The 23,612-nt window shown below is 35.0% G+C and overlaps 1 protein-coding gene across 6 annotated transcripts in view; it reads right to left on the bottom strand.

Moving 5' to 3' along the window:
• The window catches only part of GRIK2 (glutamate ionotropic receptor kainate type subunit 2), a 668,588-nt gene that overhangs the window by 225,026 nt on the left and 419,950 nt on the right, over positions 1 to 23,612 (bottom strand). For all 6 annotated transcript variants that reach the window (XM_064597923.1, XM_064597922.1, XM_064597921.1 and 3 more), the window contains exon 10: positions 22,187 to 22,300. In XM_064597923.1, the coding sequence (XP_064453993.1) occupies positions 22,187 to 22,300 (114 nt within the window). The remainder of the gene's footprint in view (positions 1 to 22,186; positions 22,301 to 23,612) is intronic.

Below are 23,612 nucleotides of genomic sequence, written 5' to 3'. Positions count from 1 at the left end.
TATCCTTTTGAAATTCTTAACTTTTTAACAAGAGATCCTCATTTTCATTTTATACTGGGGGCAGAAATTATGGAGTCAGTCCCACATGCAGTCAGCAATGAGAACTACTGAATTAAACAAAGAGTAAATGAAAATATTTTGGAGAGAGAAAATGATTCATATGGATGTTGGAAAGAATGAACAGCTCTGTATGATTTAAGTGATAAGAAAGCGTGGAACAAAAAAAAGATAGGGGGTGATAATATCATGAGGATCTAAGTTAAGAAATAAACTTTATTCCTATAAAAGTCTGAGAAAGCCATCTAGATGTAATCACTGTGGATCAGCAGTGCTTGCATTCATATCCTGCTTAGAATGACATTCTCTTTCCTAAGATTATTTTTAAGCATTTGCCTAAAAATCAATTTTGGTGTAGGAAATGAGGTTTAGAATTTCCTTCTCCAATATTCTCCCTTTAGGTATTTTCTCACTGTTTAGATATTGGATAAATCTGAATGCATGCTTGAGAGAGTGAGAAAGCAAGCCAAAAGAAGGAGGACATGATTTGTCACATGATTGCAAAGTGTAGTCAATCATTAGGATTCTGTTCCTTATAATTTAGTGCAACAATTTGAGTTTGAAGGCTCTTTGTCTTAGAAAGGATCCAACATTACCTATCCTCAAGCTCTATTTACATTTCTCCAAAAAGAGTGGAAATATGAGAAAGTCCTTGTGCAATGAGAATTATCCATCAATGGTCAGTGGTAGTTAGCAGCATGTGTCTGCTGAAAATTCTTTTTTACATAATGGATGGTGAGCTTTCAGCTGCTGCCCTTTTGTAATCAGTAAAATCAACAAATGTTTATTGAGTACCTATCATTAAAAGAATATACCTACTATAAAACAGAGTTGCTTCTCCTAACCACCTTTTAATCTAGTTGAAAATAGAGAACTTGCACAAAAAATGCAAACTAATGATACAAGTTTTCATGTAAGTGCCTAAGAAATAAATTATATAGGTAAAAGGACCATTAGATGTGAGCAAAAGGAAAGTCAAGATGTCCCAAGGAAGTTAGATAAATCATCCTAGAGAAAAGGCCACCCGAGAAATGGGTTGTAGAATGAGTATACATTAGATAAATGGGGAGAAGTAAGAGTTGTTCAGGCAAGAGAAATGAAGTGAGAAAAGTTGTAGAGAAGAATCTTACTGGTGCATGGCCTGAAGAAGAATGATGGTTCATAAGAGGAAGATGTTATAAAGCCTTGGGGGAAAATAGTAAATGTGAGCACCATTCATTGCTTTTTAATTTTTAGATTACTTTGTACCCATTTAATATTATCATTTGCTGATAATTTTGTACCAGGAACTATGTTATATATTTTTCAAGTTTTTATTTATAATACTTCAAGTTGCATATTATTACCCATATTATAAAGTTATGGTAATTTGCCCAAGGCAAATCATCTACTAAGTGGCAGACTCAAGATTCAAACCTAGACTTTCTGACTGCCATTTGTCCCTTCAACCTGCAGAAAAACTCTTTCTCAATTAGGTATTCAATTCAGATACCAAATACGAACTCATTTTAGAAACAGTCTGCTCATCTGCTGTTCATTAGTAGGTTAAACAATTCATGGATTTGCATATGTAAGTAAATTTCATCATATTTATCAATAGACTTCAAAGTTAATATGGCCTAACCTAATGTTGTCCACAGTATATTCTTCTGGGAAATTATCCCACAAGTTTTGATTTCAACAAAACATTGTTCAATTAAAAATATTTGGAAAATTACATATTTTCATTCCTTTAAGATATCCACAATACATATGAACTTACTGAAGACTCAGTGATAAAGAAACCCAATGAATTTACCTTAACACAATATTTTCCAAAAACTATTTAACCACACAATAGTTGTAGTGTGTCCCTCATCACATACCTATCAGAACAGTGGAGCATACTATGAAATTCTGATGTAACCAAATGATGAATATTGCTATAGAGCATAGAAAGTGCTCACTGTATTATGGAAGTAGTATTTTGTTTGTAATGTCAGAGAGTATCATATTTGCCAAAAATTGCAAAATTAGATGTTCAAAAGGCAAGATATAAATTTGATTTTTTTTGAAGAACGCAAAGCTGTGACATATTATAAGCAAATATTTTATGGTCAGTGATTCTAGTCACATTTGAATGAAGTATAAAATATTCTGCATATAATAGGAAATGTCCAAACAGCCATGTGGCAAAGACATTTCTTTTCTATTAGTTCTCAAATGAAGTGGTAAAAAACATTTTGTTTGCTTGTTTGTCCAATACTGGTTTATTCAAACAAGATGGTGAAAACAAATTCATGAGTTTATTTTTTTTAACTATTACTGCATAGAACCAAAGCTAAGAGAGCTCAGAACATACAATTTATAGGACTCAATACTCACTTTTGTTTAGGCATCTGATTAATGACATAAATTAATGGCATGAATGTCTTATGAGGAATGCACTTAATGAAATACATTGACTGATGAATGGATAAGGACCTGGGGACTCATCTGTTATTCTGGATTTCTAGGGGAAATCACTTTAGTGATGCTAGTAAAGCAAAACTCGTATACATTTTCTACCAGGAGAAGAGGTCTGTACCTTCCTTTTTGAGTCATTGTGGTGGGGTTAGGATATAGTCTGTCATTAAAATACCAGTTAAATCTCAAATAAAGAGAAGCAATTAGGAATCAATGTCAAGTAATCAAGTTGTGATTGAAAATGTAAAGATCAGAACCTGATAATCAGATATTGATCAGAAAGTAAAATTAGGTTGGGGGTACCTGATATAATTTAGGTCTATGGGTCTTGAAAGTCTCATGATTGTCCCTTTATCAATATGGATAAAGGACTCTTGAGCCTGACTCAAAAGACAGTGTATTTTTTTTTTCTATCCCAGACTCTTATCTTCCTGGGAAGCTCTGAATGTATAGCTATTTAGCCAGAAAGAATACAGCAAGTTTTAGGAGATAATCCATAGAAATATCAGGAAAGAAAGAAATGTGCAGTGGTGTAGAGTCACTGATAATTCACATGTGCTCTCTAAGTGAACAATATCACCTATATTCATGATGCCAACCATGATCTATTTTGGTAACTCCAAATCTCATCTCCAGTCCAGATCGTTCTCTTCAGCTATGGAACTATATGTCTAACTGCCAACCAGATAAATACACCATAGGAAATTTAAATGTAATATGTTCATCTTTTATTACCCCAATTCTGCTTTTTTATGTCGATTATGTTTCCAGCAATGTTTATCAGGAAAATAAAAATCTTCCTAAACTCTGATCTCTTTTTAAACTTCAATTTGTAAACTGTTACTATATAGCCCCCATTCTCCACCCCATATATCTTTTGAATCTGATGTCCTTCCCTTCCAACCCTTCAGATATCGCCATAGTTTGGACCTTAACAGCTCTCACTCTTGTAATATTCTCTTGGTTGGTCTCACCAAATCCTATCTCATAGACTACAATTCTATCTCCAATTCTAAGAGAGATTTTTTAAAGTCCTGACTTGATCATATTGTTTATGTACTTAAAATCTTTCAAAATTGCCCCATTCTGAATAGATTAAAATCTAAATTTCTTCATAAGACCTATAAAACTTCCACTCTTCAATTCTGTTGTCTGTCTGCTCACCCTCATTCATAATTTCTCTTCCACATTCTTTGCTCTCTATCTGTAGTGGACTACGTGCAGTTATTTATAAAGCTCAAAGACTTGTGAAAAGCAAGCATTAGCTCCACCTCTCCTAATTCCTTACTAAAGTAGTTCTGAGGCTATGGGCAAATATAAAACCTCACAACAGTGAACAGTAAAAATAACAGAGTCTTAGAGGCTCATAAGGGAAGGGAGGGAAAAATGAAACAAGATGAAACCAGAGAGGGAGACAAACCATAAGAGACTCTTAATCTCAGCAAACAAACTAGGGTTGCTGGAGTGGTGGGGGGTGGGAGGGATGGGATGGCTGGCTGATGGACTTTGGAGAGGGTATGTGCTATGGTGAGTGCTGTGAATTTTTTAAGAGAATGAATCACAGACCTGTACCCCTGAAACAAATAATATATTATATGTTAATAAAAAAAAAGAATAAGAGTCTTGCCAAAAGTTGAGGGCATGGAATCACATATGTACAGACAATTATGTGTGGAGGTTAACCGGTAGTGTAGGAATATTGTAAAAACACTGGAAAAAAGGCATAACCATGTCATCAAAAAATGGCTTCGTTTTACTTAAGAGATAAAGCTTGTTATATTAGGGCTCTTAAGAAATAAGTTGTCAAGCAGAATGAAAAAGGAGGGCCAAATGTTGTAATGAATTCTATTTGAAAAAGAAGAATGGCCTCTTGCAATGGAAAACTATAGATACAAAATTCAGTCTGCTTTCTTGTTAGATGTAGGTGGCACCACTGTTCCATCATTGTCATAGTGTATTGACAATGGCAGGGAAGGGTAGTCAAGTTGGTCTACTCATCCAGCTAGAATTCATAACCTTTTTGATTTTATTTCTTGAAAATAGACAGAGTTGGGGTACCTGGGTGGCTCAGTTGGTTAAACGACTGCCTTTGGCTCAGGTCATGATCCCGGAGTCCTAGGATCACGTCCTGCATTGGGCTCCCAGCTCAGCAGGGAGCCTGCTTCTCCCTCTGACCCTCTACCCTCTCATGCTGTTTCTCTCTCTCTCTTGTTCCCCAATAAATAAATAAAATCTTTAAAAATATATATATACAGAGTTATAACGCAATTGATGAAGAAACTCCACCTATCATTTTGAAAGAATTGACATTAAATATAAGACAACAGAAAACCAAGAAGTTTGCACCAGTCAAAAGTAAGTTCTCTAGCCTGTTTTCCCTTCTTGATTGAGAATACTAGCTGCCAATCTGCAGGATTCCTTTCAGAAATTATGCAACATAGAGAATAGATACATAGATTTAGGTATCTGTCAGACCCTCCAGATGGAAGGCCAGATTCCCTCCCAAAACATTCCCATTATAGTGCCTTACTCTAAAGTGTGAATAGACATTTGAGAAAATTTGAGTGGAGCCTCTAACATCAAGATAGAAATAAAACAGAAAAATAAAAACAAAATAAAGAAACAAGGAATAGAAAAAAACTTCAAAAAAAGGAAATATAATGAATCAATGCTACTAAAAAATCAGAATGTATAAAAGTTCCTCAAAATTAAAAATAGAGGTGAACATAAATAAAGTGCACTAAAAACAAATGAGCTACCAAGCTATGAAAAGACATGGAAGATTCTTAAATGAATATTAGTAAGTGAAGGAAGCCAATCTAAAAAGACCACATACTGCATGATTCCACTTATATGACATTCCGGAAAAGACAAAACTATGGGGACAATAAAAAGATCAATGATTGCCAGGAGTTGGGTAAGGGGGTTAACAGGCAAAGCACTTATTTTCAGGGCAGTGACAATACTCTATATGATACTCATAATGGTGGATACATGTCATTTTACATTTGTCCAAATCCACAGAATGTGCAACACCAAGAAAGAATTAAAATTTATACTATGTACTTGGGTGATTATGATGTGTCAGTGAGGGTTCATCAATTGGAACAAATATACCACTCTGGTGGGGGATGCTGATAATGGGAGAGGCTGTGCATGTGTGGGGGCAGGAAGTATAAAGGAAATCTCTGTACCTTCCTCTCAATTTTGCTAGGAACCTAAAACTGCTCTAAAAAAATTGTCTTAAAAATATAAACAGGGGTGCCTGGGTGGCTCAATTGGTTAAGCATCAGACTTGGTTTTGGCTCAGATCATGATCTCAGGGTTGTGAGATCAAGCCCCACAAGAACTCTGCACTGGGTGTGGAGCCTGCTTAAGATTCTCTCTCTCCCTCTCCCTCTGCTCTGCTCATACTCTAAATAAATAAATAAATAAATAAATAAATAAATAAACATTTAATTAAAATTTACATTTTACAATATATAAAATTTTTATATGTATCAACAATTGATGGGCTAAAGTCGAGGAAGTCTTTCAGAAAATAGAATTTAAAAAAAAAACAAGATGAAATTACATGATAAAATTAGAAGATCATTATCATCTGGGGAGATTCCAGACAATACTAATGTTTAAGGAGTTCATCAATTAAAATAGAATGTTTGGGTATAGGACCTATGCATCAACATTTAAAACAAAAAAACAAGGGAGCTCAGTCGGTTAAGTGTCTCTGCCTTCAGCTCAGGTCATGATCCCAGGGTCCTGGGATAGAGTCCCACATCTGGCTCCCTGCTCATCAGGGGGTCCTGTTTCTCCCTCTGCTTTGCCACTCCCCCTGCTTGTGCTCTCTGTCTCTGACAAATAAATAAAAAATCTTAAAATAAATAAAAATAAAATGAAAAAAAACCAGAAACTGTCATTTACGTGGTGCTGAAAAGTGTAGTACTCAGTTAAACCACATCCGGAGGGAGAGAGACAATGAGAAAAAGGCAAAGAGGAAATTATTAAATAAATAATATTTAAAAATATCTGAGAACTGAAGAACATGTGTTTCCAGATTGAATGATCCTAGAAAGATTCTGGACCAGCACTGTTGAATAGAAACATAATGCAAGCCACAAATAGGAGTCACACATGTAATTTAAAATTTTCTAGTAGCCACATTAAAAAAAAAAGTTAAAGTAACAGGTAAAGTTAATTTTAATGGTATATTTTATTTACCCTAATATATCTAAAATATTACATTTCAACATACAATCAATATAAAATTGAGATCTTTTCCTTCTTTTTTTAATATCAAATCTTTGAAAGCCAGTGTATATTTTGTACTAACCACACATTTTTATCCAACCTAGCTAAATTTCAAATGTTCAACATCCATGTGTGACTCTTAGCTACTATAATTGGATAGCCTGGATCTAAACTCTAGACAATGTTCAAAAAGATTAATTTAAAAAAGTTCCACACACCAGAGCATATCATTCGTGAAATTTCCAAGCTTCAGGAATAAAGAGATGATCCTAAAATTGTCCATAGGAGAGAAAAGTACAAAGGATCCGGAAGGGATCAGAATGACCATGCACATCTGCATGATTGCAACAGGAGAAGACAAATGGAGTAATGTCACCCACAGAATTCAACCTGTAATTCTATCCACAGGAGGCAATGTTTTTCAATATACAAGGGCTAAAATGTGTGTCTCTCATGTGACCTTTCTCAGGATGTTATTACAGCACATACTCTAACAAAATTAAAAAATAATTAAAAAATAAAAATCCTAGGATCCAGGAAGTGGGGTTCCAATAAAGAAGAAAGGCAAATAGAATTTTCAGGATGATGGTGAAAGGAAGTCCCAGGATGACAGCTGGGTAAGAGGCCTAACGCAGAAGGAGATCGGTTTGCAGCAGAACACATGACTTCAAAATATGCCTCCAAAGACATAGAAGAAACTCCTAGGTAATCTGATACCTCTGCCTATACTAACAGAAGTTTTTTGAAGCGTGGTAAGAACATTTGAAGATGAACTAGTGATATTTTCATAGAAAGCTGCAAATTGATTTAAAAAAACTTAAATGTTTTATTTATTTATTTGAAAGTGAGAGAGAGAGAGAGAGAGAGAGCACAAGCAGGGGGAGGCACAGAGGGAGAGGGAGAAGCAGGCTCCCCGCTGAGCAGGGAGTCCGATGTGGGGCTCCATCCCAGCTGAAGGCAGACAACCAACTGAGCCACCCAGGGGCCCCTAAAATAATTTTTTTTACCTAGGCCCACCCTGGCCAAAATAAATCTATAAAAATCAATCACAAAGATAAAGGAAGAAACAGTTTCTTAAGCATTAAATAGTGGAAAATAAAACTGGCTAACCAGAAAAGGAGAATTATACCAATGAAAAAAATATCAAAAGTGTTTTCAAGAAAAAAATCTTGAAAAACTTAAGAATTTTATGTTCTAGCCATTTTGCCATGTAACTTATGAAAGGAATGAAAATTAGCAAACATGTACTCTTCATTAAAAAAGAGGAAAAAGTACTTTCTGACACCAATCAAATAATAGCCCTAAAAATGGCAAGGGTGATACTTAAAAAGACCATAAACACTGCATTTAGTAAAACTAAGTTAAATCTAAGTTTCTCTCAATACAGGTAAAGAACTGTGTAGAATTTAAAAAGAATTTTCAGAAAACATATTATTTAAATGCATTATCTAATGACTATTACCTGAATTTCAAAGCCTGGTGCAGTTTGAGGGATGAAGGTTCTGCCTGACTCCATAGCACTCTGCTAACCATAAAGCTATGCTACTTTCATTTAACAAAAAAGAAGAAAGGAGGAGGAGGAAAAGGAGAAGAATCTTCAAAGCACTTTTCAGAGAAAAATTAGCCCTTATATGAATTTATCATTAAATAATTAAAAATAAAATAAATAAATGGAACCTTTAAATAATAAAAAGCTAGAAAATTGACAACTAAGAAACACAAGAAAAGCAGGAGGAAAATAAGGAAATAGAAAAAAGTGAAGCAGTAAATAGGAAAGAAAGGAAATGACTAAATTATAGACATCTTTTAGTAAAAGCAACAGTAATAAAATAAGCTCTCTTAATTAACCAACTCTAAGGAAAAAAAAAATTTAAAAACACAGAATTTCGGGGCGCCTGGGTGGCTCAGTCGTTAAGCGTCTGCCTTCGACTCAGGTCATGATCCCAGGGTCCTGGGATCGAGCCCCGCATCAGGCTCCCTGCTCAGCAGGAAACCTGCTTCTCCCTCTCCCACTTCCCCTGCTTGTGTTCCCCTCTCTCACTGTGTCTCGGTCAAATAAATAAATAAAATCTTAAAAAAAAAAAAAAAAACACAGAATTTCACATGAGAAAGGGACTCAGTAGAGATTATAAAACTGGTATGATGACATTATGTGAAAATATGTTGATAAATGTGAATACCTTGATATATATCAATCTACAATATATCATTGATTCAAAAAAAAGTAATAAAATGAATACGTCAATAGCTATAAAAGAAATTCTAACATTTCAGAAATCTTTCCAGAAAATATCTAAATAGTGTGGAATTTTTATTTTTAACCTAATATGAAACAAATGATCTCATGATATGCAGGCTGCTTTAGAGCATAGCAAATGCTGAGAAATCAGTTCCAGTCTTCCTAAGTGAAGTTAGCATAACACTGACATAACAAGCTAACAAGATGGTTAGATGCCCTAACTATGGAGCAGTCACTACCAAATAGTACGTGAAAGCAATATAGCAAATAAAACAGAGCTATCCACTGAAATATGTTTCAGTCACCACCAATAATATAGTTTATCTCTGGAATACAACTATGATTACCATTCAGAAATTGATTAATACATTCATCAGAATAGTAAGTACAACTAGAAAAATTAATGATAACCTGTATAGACAACCAATGTATTCAGTAATTCCTGAAAAATAATTAATTTGAAAATGAGGTATGTAAAGTCTTCTTGAGAATAAATCTATTATCATGTAATAATAAGAAAAAATACCATTAAAATAAGGAAAACAGTCTCAGAGAATGAAGTTCTCACCAAATGCAAATAAAAATAAAACAGACAAAAGCAATTAAAAATTAGTAAAGGGAGATGAAATTTAGCTATCTATAAGATGTATGATTAAATTTCTAAACTACTAAAGATAATTATAGATCTCTTAAATATAGAAATATTTCCACAAAGTGACTCAAGGTAAGGGAAAAGTAAAATAAACTATTTTCCTATAATTTTGGCATAAAAACATAAAATCACATCATTTGAACTCCTAAGTAGGGTCCACAAACATGCTATTTTAGAAAATGATCAGCAATCTGTCCCCATAAGCTCTATTTGATGGATGTTCTCCTGAAATTATGGCATATGTCTCCTTTTAACTTTAGTTTGTGTATCACTATGGTTTTGTTGCTTTTAGGTTGATTTTTTCCCCTGAATCCTCCTGAAACTTTTATTGGAAAGTTAAGAGGAAGTATATCTTTTACAGTGGTGATGAAGATCGCTTCCATTATAAATATCTAGTGAGTACTTCGATTACAAATTTGCAGACAATTATAATAATTTACACTATAAAACCAACACTGGAATTTAGAAAAGGAACTCCAATACTGACAGAGAAAATTAAAGATGAAAAATAGAGGACAAGCCTAAACAGAAAACCAGGTTCTTAATGAAGGGGAATGCTATGCTTTGTTCCTTCAACTTCTGTTTTGCTTTATTTAGATCTGACCCAAGAACATTGTAAGCAGCTCTTCTAAAGAGTCCAGCCCTTGTGTCTGCTCCACAGCTGGTACAGGGATGCCAGGCCGTCTGCCAGGCGAGAAGCCAAGCCATAGTCAAACACCTCCAAGTAGAATAAAGAAGCGATATTCTCACGTTCTAACTTCAAAAGGTTTGCATGTTTTTCCTCTGAAAATGGTTGATATTATATTCACCCTAAATGGCTTCAAAAATATATATATATTTTTTATTATTTAAGAAAATTTCATGGAAGCATTTATTATGATGGTGAAAAATAATAGAGATTTTTGGAGGCTTATTTTTAATTAGCTAACTTTTGGTTAGTGAGGATGAAGGAAACGGAATCTTATAATTGGAAGATGATTAAAAAATAAAAGAATTCTCTATCAATGTTATGGAATGAAATATATTTACGTGCTTATTTAGATGATCATGTTTTATAAAATATTTTTTTAAAAAATCGAAGTGAAAATTGTTATATTATACATAAATGATTCATTTATAAGGTATTCATTTGCTTCAATTTAAAATTTAAACCTGATGACATTTAACAAGCATCTAGTATCATTAACATTTGTAAAGAGCAATGACTATTTGGTTTTATAACTTCTTATACTATCCAAGGTCTGCAGACAATTTCAAGCTTGTAATTTTACTTCCTTACCACCACTGTCCAAACTACATTTTAATCATTCTAAAATAGTCTTGTAATTTTTTTCTTAGCTAAATTAAGGAAGTTTCATAAAATGTATGTAGTAAACTTTGATCTTAAAAATGGAAAGGGATCATAGATTTAAGGGAATTAGTTTAAGTACTAGTATTTCATTACATTTTAATGATTTATACTATTCTAAATGTTGGGAACATATGTAGAAACTTAACTGGACAGGCTAACAATATTTTCCAATTCACAGTCCCAAGAAATGACCAACAAAAATAAGCAAAAGATCAGCACAAATAACAGCACAGTTGATTGTTATTACCCCACTGACAGGACAGTGTTATTTCTTTCTTCCCTTAGCCTCTGCCATTCCAACTGTGGTGCTTTTACTGCTGTAGAGCTAAGAAAGGACTTGCCATTGTCTGAGTCCTGGTCTTTCAAATTCCTTCTATTCACTGTGGCTCTTCAAGTCTGAGTTCTGCTATCACTAATTAACATTCATGTCAGAAGCCTTGGGTGCACTACAGGTTATCACCATGGGAAGTGAGAACACCAGGAGAAAAAAAAAAGTGAAAAAACCCAGCAGCTACCATCAGTACAACTTAATAGAAAAGGCAATACTAAGGATGACTGGTTTGTTAGGATCAAAAACTACCATCGAGAGAATCTCCACATGTGCTTATCTATTGTTCTCTTGACTGGAAAACAAACCCCATTTCAATATCTCAAGACGTTACTAAAAAGGCACTTTCACATGAACTTCCTGGATAGAAAATGAATAACTCTTAGAATCCGGAACTTATGGTTTAAAGCACCCACAAAACCATGCAGTGGACCTGGAGAGCAAAGTTTTACCTTAATAACTTTTTTTCTTTTTTTTTTTATTGTGTTATGTTAATCACCATATATTACATCATTAGTTTTTGATGTAGTGTTCCATGATTCATTGTGTGCGTATAACACCCAGGGCTCCATGCAGAGCCTGGCCTCTTTAATACCCATCACCAGGCTAACCCATCCCCCCACCCCACTCCCCTCTAGAACCCTCAGTTTGTTTCCCAGAGTCCATAGTCTCTCATGGTTCGTCTCCCCCTCCGATTTCCGCCCCCTTCATTTTTCCCTTCCTGCTATCTTCTTCTTCTTCTTTTTTTAAACGTATAATGTATTATTTGTTTCAGAGGTACAGGTCTGTGATTCAACAGTCTTACACAATTCACAGCGCTCACCATAGCACATACCCTCCCCAATGTCTATCACCCAGCCGCCCCATCCCTCCCAACCCCCACCACTCCAACAACCCTCAGTTTATTTCCTGAGATTAAGAATTCCTCATATCAGTGAGATCATATGATACATGTCTTTCTCTGATTGACTTATTTCGCTCAGCATAATACCCTCCAGTTCCACCTTAATAACTTTTTTTGTATTCATTTGAGACACAGAGATACAGAGAGAGAGAGAGAGAGTGCATGAACGGGGGGAGAGGCAGAGGGAGAGGGAGAAGCAGGCTCTCCACCGAGCAAGGAGCCGGACATGGGGCTCGATCCCAGCACCCTGAGATCATGACCTGAGCCAAAGGCAGACGCTTAACCATCTGAGCCTCCCAGGTGCCCCTTTTTAATACACCATGTTTATTATTTACCTTTTACTTTTTTTTTTTTTTTCAGAATTTAAGTGCATTCTGAGGCAATCGACGAAGTTTCATTTCCTTTCTTTGATTTTGCTGTGCAAGATTATTAAGCAAAGACATTTTTTTGAATTCCTGATTCACACACACACAGATCCTTTAGGACACTACTGCAGAGGCATAATCACCACATTCTCAGTTGCAGCCAACTGTGTTTACCTACTTTCGGACATGTAACTACAAAGAATTTACATAATGTACAAAAAAAAATCTAAGTCTTTATTGGCCATAATTATTGTTCCAAGATGAGTTTTTGTTTTTACTCAATATCTACAGAAAATCTGCTGGGATTTGGGAAGGTGAAAGGACATCTTTCTCCCTGAAATGTAACATATAATTATTTGAAATTGTAGCGAATCTTATAGAAATAATAACTGGGTAATATGTTGAAGTTAACTTTTAAGGAAAGGGTTAGAGTTTTGTTCATTGTGCTGTTCACCAATATTTCAGGAAAGATACTGATGTCAGAGCAATAAGTGTTTAAGGGAGGATTTGGGTTAGTGATTATCACTCATATTTTAGTAAATACTTGATCTGTCACTTAATTCTGTCACTTGACTGAACTATCAGTTTAGATTGGAGATTTTGGCTGTTACTGTCTTTCTACTGGTATTTGTATTTTGGCCTTTAAATATTTCATTAGCTTAATTCCTAAGTGAAAGAAGAAAGAGGAAAAGGAAAAATAAAAAAAAAGAAAACCTCAAGCTCAAATCACTCAGATATGCCATTTCACTGCTCTTCCAGTAAAAGGTTTGATGGGAAAGGAGACTGTACCTATTAGCTAATCTCTAAACTGCATCTCATTTCTGAATCTAATTTATTAGCTCCTCACATGAATAATCAAGGTTTGACTACACAAAATTTATTGCCAACATTTCCATTCATAGATGACTAAATAGAGCTCACTATCTTCCTTCCCAACACCCTTATGCTCTGTGACAAGGCTAATGCCCATCCCTTAGCTTTAACCAGAAGTCCTCATCCACATTCCTCAATTGTTTTGCCCCTCATGTAATCCACCCCCAATAAATCTCATACTTAAGTTTTCAATGTTGTCATCTCGTCCTCTTCCCCACAGGTACTATGTCTCTCAGATCAGACTCTAAAATCTCCCATTCCATAGTACCCTTGAACACACCATATCTCACTAGTTCAAATTGTTCCTTGACTCACTTCTTTTGTTAAATTATCTTAGAATAATCCATCTTTTTTATTATTATTATTATTGATATCTAAATTGTGAATATGGGGTTTAAAGAGACTGAGGTATCTGAGAAACAAATCCTTGGTTTGAGTGAATAGAAAAGTACTGGACACATAAATAGAGTTTGGAAATAGAGGAGGAAGAGGTATGGTAAGGCCTGAATTGAAGAAGGAGGTTTGATGCACGTTGAGTTTGATATTGGACATCCACTCAGATCAAAGCGGCAGCTAAAATTGAGATTGTATAATTTTACATGGTTCTATCATGACAGTATCTTTGACAATGGGAAAACTAGAGCAAAAATACTGCATTTCCATGTAGCTTGCTGTAGTTAAGCTGAACCAGAGATTCAAACTTAATACACTGTTCATAGTAAAATAAGCTTCAACAAAATTACAGTATTGACAATACTGTTGGCAATGAAAAAGAATAGAACAAAATAAAAATACTTAAGGATCTTTATTATGGTGGCATCTGTAAAGTAGATTTAATAAGAAGGATGAAAGAAGCATGTGTGTGTGTGTATCAGATATTATGTGGTTAAAAAAAGGAGATGCTGATCCCTTATAAAACCTTTAAAGACTAAGACCCTAGGTTTTCAACATTATGCCTTGGGGTGCCTGGCCAGCTCAGTTGGTAGAGCATGCAACTCTTGATCTCAGGGCTGTGAGTTTGAACCCCACATTGGTTGTTTACTTTAAAATAAAGTCTTAAAAAAATTATGCCTAATTTCACATTAAAACACAGCTTTCTTTCTCTACGTTACCACCACCAGTAGTCTTATAAGTTTATCTAGCTGATCTGGAGGTCTAAGAGAATATTAATAGTGATTTGAAATAAAATACATTGAGCTGTTAAAGCAAGAATGAATGAGAGAGAGAAATGTAATGCCAGCAGGATCCCTGAAACAGAAGAAAAAATACAGTGAGAAAAGGTTTGGTTGCCTTTGAACAAGCCAGTTGCAGGAGTCGGGTCAGAGGAGTCTGAGTTTGAATGAAGCACTCTCATCTCAGACGTTAACATTTAAGTAGTACTTGAGTGTGGATATTTACTATATGTTTCTTAAATTATTTTGATCTTATTATCTCCACAATACATGTTTAAAACTGCTTAGAAATGGTGGAGGGGTTGCTAAGAATGAAAATCTTTTTATCTGTGAAGCTGCAGTGTCTGGGTTTCGAAGCCCGGATGCTAGCAACTTAAAGAAGAACTACGTGCTTGACAGTCCTTCTGTAACAATGGAAAGAGAAGAATCGAAGGGAAAATGTATTGCAGTGGCAGATTTGAAGCCCTAGAAATCTGCTTTTGTTGACATTATAGAAGAACCTGCAGAACCATTTAGGAGATGATTCGGTCACTTCATCTTTTGTACCGTGAAACCTTCCCATTGTCCTTGGAAGCTTGCTCCCAGATAAGCCTCTGTATCTGTGGGCTGCAACAATAAAGCTTTACAAGCCTAAGCAAGTAAACTGGAGACTGAACTATATAACCCTCCAGGAAGTGCTGGGAACATTAAAAAAAAAAAAAAAAAAAAAAAAAGACTAAGTTGCAGATGCAAGCACATTTTTTTTTAAATTCATTGAGCAACCAGGAAGAAAGAACTTCCATAAGAATAAGTGAGTTTTCTAAAAAAAATAACTAAATTCATAGTCATTTGTACACTGAGGTGCTACTAGCCACAAAGGGAAAGAACATGTGCAGTGGCATTTAAGTGTTAGTAATCTTTTGATGGACAAAAATCAATTATTATACAGGAGCAGCATAGCGGGAAGCACTCAACATATTTAGATAGGACTGAAGAAATCTGCTGCAAACCAAGAACTCGGAGGGAAAACAGGCATTCCCTGTCTGAACTTAAATACTCAGTCACCTGGTACTGCCCCAGCTAGTGGGTCCATAACAGTAAGGACAACAAAATAAGATTATAAACTGAAGATAAGAGCACATACTATTCTTTAAAAGCACTCTATGTAAAAATAAATAAATAAATAAATAAATAAATAAATAATCTCAAAAAGTAAGTAAGAGCACTCTCTGTCTTGTTCACAATGAGTATTTTTGTTATTATTTTTGGTGATTAGGAATTTATATTTTAATGTTGCTATGAAATAAATAAAATCCTCATAAATAAAAAGATTAAATTTTTAGATCCATTAATAACAACAAACATAAAAGCAAGGGAATTTTTTTTTTCTCGGAAAAGTAACGGTCTACATGGAGTGTTTTTTTTTTTTTAATTGTATTTTATTATGTTATGTTAGTCACCATACATTACATCATTAGTTTTTGATGTAGTGTTCCATGATTCATTGTTTGCGTATAACACTCAGTGCTCCATGAAATATGTGCCCTCTTTAATATCCATCACCAGGCTAACCCATCCCCCCACCCCATCCCCTCTAGAACCCTCCATTTGTTTCTCAGAGTCCATAGTCTCTCATGGTTCGTTTCCCCTTCTGATTTCCCCCCTTCATTTTTCCCTTCCTACTATCTTCTTTTTTTTTTTAACATATAATGTATGTTATATTTGTTTCAGAGGTACAGGTCTGTGATTCAACAGTCTTGCACAATTCACAGCTCTCACCATAGCACATATCCTCCCCAACGTCTATCACCCAGCTACCCCATCCATCCCACCCCCCATCACTCCAGCAATCCTCAGTTTGTTTCCTGAGATTAAGAATTCCTCATATCAGTGAGATCATATGATACTTGTCTTTTTCTGACATATTTCGCTTAGCATAATGCCCTCTAGTTCTATCCATGTTGTTGCAAATGGCAAGATTTTGTAATTTTTTGATGGCTGCATAATATTCCATCGCATATATATACCATTGTGTGTGTATATATATATATATATATCTTGTTTATCCATTCATCTATTGATGGACATCCTGGCTCTTTCCTTAGTTAAGCAAGGGAATTTTAATAGCAACTGAACTTGAAATTTGAAGATCAGAGAGATAATATGAAGTATATTAAGGAGAGGACATGAGGGGTGCCTGGGTAGCTCAGTCATTAAGCATCTGCCTTAGGCTCAGGTCATGATCTCAGGGTCCTGGGATCAAGCCCCATGTCAGGCTCCCTGCTCAGCGGGGAGTCTGCTTCTCTTTCTGCCTCTGGCCCTCTCCCCCAACGCCCCCCACCGTCCCAGCTCATGCTCTCTCTCTCAAATAAATAAATTAATTAAATCTCAAAAAAAAAAAAGGAGAAGACATGAGTAGACTGAAGCTTTAGGTCCAGAACTGCAGGTAAAGTTATATAAATTTCCAAATTATATGATATCATAAATCTTCATTCAAGATTTTAAAAAATAATGAACATTTTTTTAAATGTTTCAGGCTTTCTAAAATGAATTATTCCATGATATAACCATATACTGCACCCATACAAGGTATTGGGCATAGGTTTTGTTGTTGAGGGGGAGTAAAAGATATTTATAAATAAGTTGCTTAATCTCAATTCTAAAGAGAAAAAATAAGGTGTCCAGATTGTCCAGAAAAATGTGAAATTATGGTTTAAAGAGGCTGAAAGAAAACTGAGTGCTACATTAAAAGAGGAGAGAAATAAGAGGGGCAAAATATCCAACCAAGCATAGTCTAATCTTGGCCTCTACAGAGGGGAATGTCTAGATGTTTGAGGATACACCCATGATAGTAATACAGTGCTCTAGCATATGTGGAATTTCTGGATAAGAAGTGTTGCTTTAGGGGAACAATTCTCAATCAAGATGTTATTTTGGTCATAAACTATAGTTGCTAGACTTCATTTCATAGTACTCGTTGTTCAAGTTGGCTAAACACATGGGTTGAAATCACACTACTCTACGTTTTAGCTGTGTGCCCATGAGTAGGCTATTTAGGCAATCAGGACATTAGCTATATCAATTGTCATAATATTAATAATGGTGTCTACCTCAAAAGGTTATTGTGACAATTAACCAAATAAATACATGAGTAGTGCTTTGAACAGGGTCTAGCACGTAGCAGGCATTAAATAAATGTCTGCTATTTTTTTTTTTTTGTAATGGACTATGTGATCTTATTCTATAAAGCTGAGAAGCTGACCAAGGCACCAGCCCCAGCCATCCTAGTCTTCTTTGCATTTTGCAAATTTTTGAAGATCCTTCTTGCTTTAGGGTCCTTGAGTATCCTATTCTCTCTGCCAAGAACATTCTTCTTCTCTTTCTTTACCTTGCTAATTCCTTCTCAAACTTCAGGTATCTGCTATCTACTCCTCTACAGGGAGGCCTACCGGATTAGTCCTTTCACTCCTGACTCCCAGTATATCTCAGGATTATCCTGTAAATGGCATTAACCCATTATCTTTTCCTTATATCCTAATCAAAAGGTTTGGTGTGCATGTGTGTGTGTGTAAATGTGTGTGTAATCCTCCCTATGAATCCTTACCATTTTCTAAGCTCCCTGAGGGCAGACACCATGTCTATTTTGTTCATCAAACAAAGGCTTTTAGCATGTCATCATCTTTCAATACATATTTGTTAAATAAAAGAATGAATAAAAATAAATTCAAGAGAAATGGAACTGATTATGATTAGCACACTGATAATGCCAAATCCTAGAATACTTACTGTTTTTTCTTAAGACACACAATAAATATATTGAAAAAGAAGCATAAGTGAACTTCTCTTTGGTATCTCCACAACTTCTCTTTGTGGAGATACCATTATTCACAACACAGCCAGAATCCCCTCTGAGATTTTTCCAAGAGAAAAAAGAACAAAATAACCAAACATAAATCAAATTATCATAACCTCCTTATAAAATATAAATTAAACATCAGTAAATTACATCAAGTATAATGCTTACTAAGTAAAGTAACTAATCTCTTAAAATCTGTTCTTTTCTCGATTGTGGATATTTTGTAATCAGAGTATCCAGAATAAGAATTTTTTCACTAAGTGATATAAAAACAAAGTGACTTTCCTTTTAATAAATATGAGAATCACTTAAAGACCAACAGAGGGACATACTCTAAAATAGAAATAACTGGGCGCCTGGGTGGCTCAGTTGGTTAAGCGACTGCCTTCGGCTCAGGTCATGATCCTGGAGTCCCGGGATCGAGTCCCGCATCGGGCTCCCTGCTCGGCAGGAAGTCTGCTTCTCCCTCTCCCACTCCCCGTTTGTGTTCCCTCTCTCGCTGTGTCTTTCTCTGTCAAATAAATAAATAAAATCTTTAAAAAAAATTAAAATAAAAAATAAAAAATAAAATAGAAATAACTTCAGGGCTCCTGGGTGGCTCAGTCGTTAAGCGTCTGCCTTGGGCTCAGGTCATGATTCCAGGGTCCTGGGATCGAGCCCCGCATCGGGCTCCCTGCTCCGTGGGAAGCCTGCTTCTCCCTCTCCCACTCCCCCTGCTTGTGTTCCCTCTCTCGCTGTGTCTCTCTCTGTCAAATAAATAAATAAAATCTTTAAAAAACAAAAAATAAAATAAAATAAAATAAAATAAAATAAAATAAAATAAAATAAAATAAAATAAAATAAAATAAAATAGAAATAATGTCTCTTTCAAAATGTAAGCTTAGTGTATTGCTCCACAGTCGATCTTACATCTTAGTTACACAGAGTAATGATCTGAGCAGTTGTTCTCAATCATTGTTATAGATCAGAATTACCTGTGGAATTTTTTTAAAAAATGAAGATTTCCAAAGTCCAAAGCTCAGAAATACTGTTTCAAAAGGTATGAAATGTGTTTTGGGTACAAATACGTTTTTAAAAACTTTATACCTGGCTTTAATATGAAACTAAGGTTAAATACCACTTGCTTAGGGCGCCTGGGTGGCTCAGTTGGTTAAGCGACTGCCTTCAGCTCAGGTCATGATCCTGGAGTCCTGGGATCGAGTCCCGCATCGGGCTCCCTGCTCAGCGGGGGGTCTGCTTCTCCCTCTGACTCTCCCCCTCTCATGCTCTCTCTCTCTCAAATAAATAAATAAATCTTTAAAAAAAAATACCACTTGCTTATCAATAGACACAAAATTGTTCATGATTGAGAAAAATACCTGAATACTTCTTATAAAACAACCCTAAGTAATTAAGATTGAGAAATTATATGGATAGTCTTAATCACCTGCTTTGTTTGGACAAGAAGTTTGCATTAACCTTCATAGATGAAAAATATTTAAGTATAATCATTCAAAAGTTGCTTACTTCTTCTAATTTTCCATTTAATTAAATACTGTTTATTTAATTTAATTTGACAAATATTTGAGTGCTTGCTATGCATAAAGCACTTTTCTCTAACATTAAAATATCAAAAGAGTATAAAATTTGATCATTGGCCTTATATAGATTCATGTCAAATGGACATACAGATATATACATATTTTTAAGATAAAAAAAACAGTGCCTAGTAAGTGCCATAATAGGGTATTATGATACATAAAGTATACATCCCCCAACCCCACACACCCCCCAACGACATACACACAACTTAATGGAGAGATCAGACAGTTTCATGGAGTGGTTGTCATTTGACATGAGTCTGGAAGGATGAATAGGATTCTCACAGGGAAATGTAAAGAACTGAGCAAAGTTTTGGAGCCATAAGATAAGTGATGTATCTGGGAGTTTGGCTGGATCAAGGAGAACACCAAAAGAAGTGTCAACTGCTGAAGACTACAGATATCTCTTAATATAGCGCTCATTATGAGCATTGTAGAGACACATATGATGTAAAAATAGGAGACATAGTCAGAGCCTATGCCTCAAAGAAATGTTCAGTGATGTTTGGAGAAATATTGCACACATGAAATAAGCAAAGAATAGTGTAATATTAATTCTAAATAATATAAAATACTGACAAGTACAAAAATATCTCAGAAATGGAGAGAAACATATTACAGACAAAAGGAACAGGGCTAACACAATCACGGGAGTAGGTTAACTGAAAGGAAACAATAGGAAATGATGAAGGAAAGGTGGGAGAAGACAAAATTATAGAAGGTCTTGAACATCGGGGTCAAAATTTGGGTCACTTTTTAATGGTCAATAGTGATTCACTATAGACTTATAAGGAGGGTAACAGGAAAATGACAGATTATTATAATGAAGAGTGGGGTGCATTGTAGAGGGAGAAGGCTGTCAGCAGTAAGAATGGTTACATGGTTACTGCAATAGTCCTAGCAGGAGGAAATGTGGTCCAGGACATACAGGCAGAAAAGAGATGTATTAGCATCTTGTGGAAGCATTTCAACTGAAGAACAAGGCCAGTAAATTGGTGGGTATGAGAGTAACCTTTGAAAACAGAGGGAGATATAAAGAGAACTTAGGAAGTTTGGATATGATGGATAGGGAGCAAGTATTCACTGAGGTTCTCAGCAAGGGAGTGATTAAAAAAACTCATGAACTTCCATCACTGTCATTTCATGATTACCAGCTTTGCTTCATTATCAAGAGTCTTTAACCCAAGTTATTTTATTTTGACATGCCCAGAGATCTGACATCCCTCATTGTTAATAAAAGGACAAGATTATGAATTCCTCCTGGCTTGATTTGCCACCATAAATCAAATTTAGAAATTATACAAATGCTAAAAGTGTGTGGTGGTTTGTTCTGAACATTAATCTCACATTCTTATTGACTACCTGGGAAGACACAAGAACTAGCATTGATAAGCTTATTCTGTAGGTAGAAAGTACTGACTTAATAACAGAAGAGCTCCTTGATTATTCTAAAATTAAAATTCCCATTTCAAATGGCATTGTAGGAATAGGTAAATATTACTGTGTGATCTACTTAAGATATATAATTATAAAAGGTGTAAAAATACCCAGTGCATTGGTATTAAGTCTGTTACTGGTGAAAATTTTTCTGGCTTAAAAAAGTACTTGTCATATTTAATTTTATTAGAGAGATAAATAAACCAAAAGTGATTTTCCACAATGAAAACAATTGAAAGCAAGGTTGAAATATAATGATAATAGAAAAAAATCCTGAAAAATAAATGACATGCCCTCTAACATATATTTGTAGGAGATGAAAGCAGAAGTAAAGTTCACATGCAGTCCCTCACATAACTTATTTATACATCTGCAAGTCAATACATTTTTCAAATCTTAACATTGAAAATTCTTCAATGGTACCTAATTTTGCAGAAATGTAATGATTTCTAGTAATACATAAAGCTGTATTATTAATCAACATAAACAGCCCAAACATTAATATAAGTTACATCATTGAAGACTAACATAATAAAATTGTGGCTAAATTAACCTTGACTCCTCTGTTACACAGTAATTGCTAAATAACTGCAAAATACATTACATTATGTTCTTCCCTGTTCAAATTATAATGTCCTTTTTAATCCACTTCCATGTTTATCTACATTTATCTGAAAAAAATGGAAAAGCAAATACTTACCAAAATGGTGGTAACGATCAAAGAACGATTAGATAAGGAATCTGTGATGTTGGTTGGCTTTCCCTTTTGACTTTCTGTCATATTCAGGCCACTGGCTGGATCCCAAGTTCCAATCTATAAAATAGCATATGGACTTTGTAAATTGTCCATCAGGCACCTGGGAGAAAGTACTGCAAGAGAAAGTTAAGACGGCTAACACTTATTATTCACCTCTGCTGCATTATCTGCTGTCGTTAAAGTAAAGGCTGTTTGTTTTAAGCATGATTCACTGCTCTGTGAAGTGTGTCCAGTGAAGTGTGACATTAAAGAACAAAATGATCCACAGGACCTCTACAGTCAGTATGGGAGCTTAATTTTCCATTCAAACTTTCATTCACCAAGAAAAACCACATTTGATGATACCTTGATAGCTGGCTAGAAACTCATTAATAGTGCATATCTTTTGCTGTAATGGATCTACCTCATCCTCTCATTACAAAGATAACATGCCATGTTATATAGACAAAGCTAAAAGACAGAGCAAACCCTGGAGATCCAGGATAAATTAATAGGTGAAGGCAAACTTAAGAGCGGCATTGATTGGTTTTTTGCATGACCTCCGATAGGGCAAAATCATACCCAGAATTACCTTTGGAGCTTTTACAAATACACCTTTGAGCATTCAAAATACTCCAAGGAAACATTACAGCACAATCTCATCTGAGCAACCTATTCTAATACTTCTACCTGTTTGCTATTTAATATGTACTTTAATTTAACTAAAACTCTCCGATAATTAGGCCATATATTCTCAGTGTTCAAATGTTTTATACCCCCCTGAATACAGCCTATAGGATGATACCAGCACACCTCTGGGGGACATATATAAGCATAGAATGCCACTGAATGTATACGCTGGGTGGTTTATGTACTCCAGCACCATCACCCTGCCATATAATGATGGTCAGCACTGAAGAAGAACAGAGGCAAAAGAAGATTCAAGTCAGTAGTTCTTTTCTCCACCCTCTCAAACCTAGGAGTCATGGATAATAAACTTTGCTTTCCATATCCCTCTAGCCAATTACCCAATATGCTTATTCAAAGGAAAGGAAAACTATCAATTATCAGTTTATCTTTAAAATAAAGCTTCAAATATAAATTAAATAATTTTAAAGTGACATTGATTTAGCAGGTAATATTTACCCTGGTCTACCTAAACAACAAAGTTACCTATGCTAACAAAGGTCTAATCAGCGTAACCTTATCCAATTAAATATTATGATCCTTTTTATTTTTATTTTTTTTATATTTCATCACATTTACTTTTGATCCTTTTTTTTTTCATTTCCATAGTTTTCTTAGTAACCTATTAAGATGTCTATCTCCCTCTAATTGGAGAAACACAAATATAGAAACATTAGTAATTTCTGTACTTCATAAGAATAGA

Source organism: Mirounga angustirostris, unplaced genomic scaffold (genome assembly GCF_029215605.1).
Source record: "Mirounga angustirostris isolate CCGP_5_RB_7025 unplaced genomic scaffold, mMirAng1.0.hap1 SCAF_8, whole genome shotgun sequence".
Lineage (NCBI taxonomy): Eukaryota > Metazoa > Chordata > Mammalia > Carnivora > Phocidae > Mirounga > Mirounga angustirostris.
Note: the sequence above shows the minus strand (reverse complement) of the source record. Positions and strands in the feature narration are given on the sequence as shown.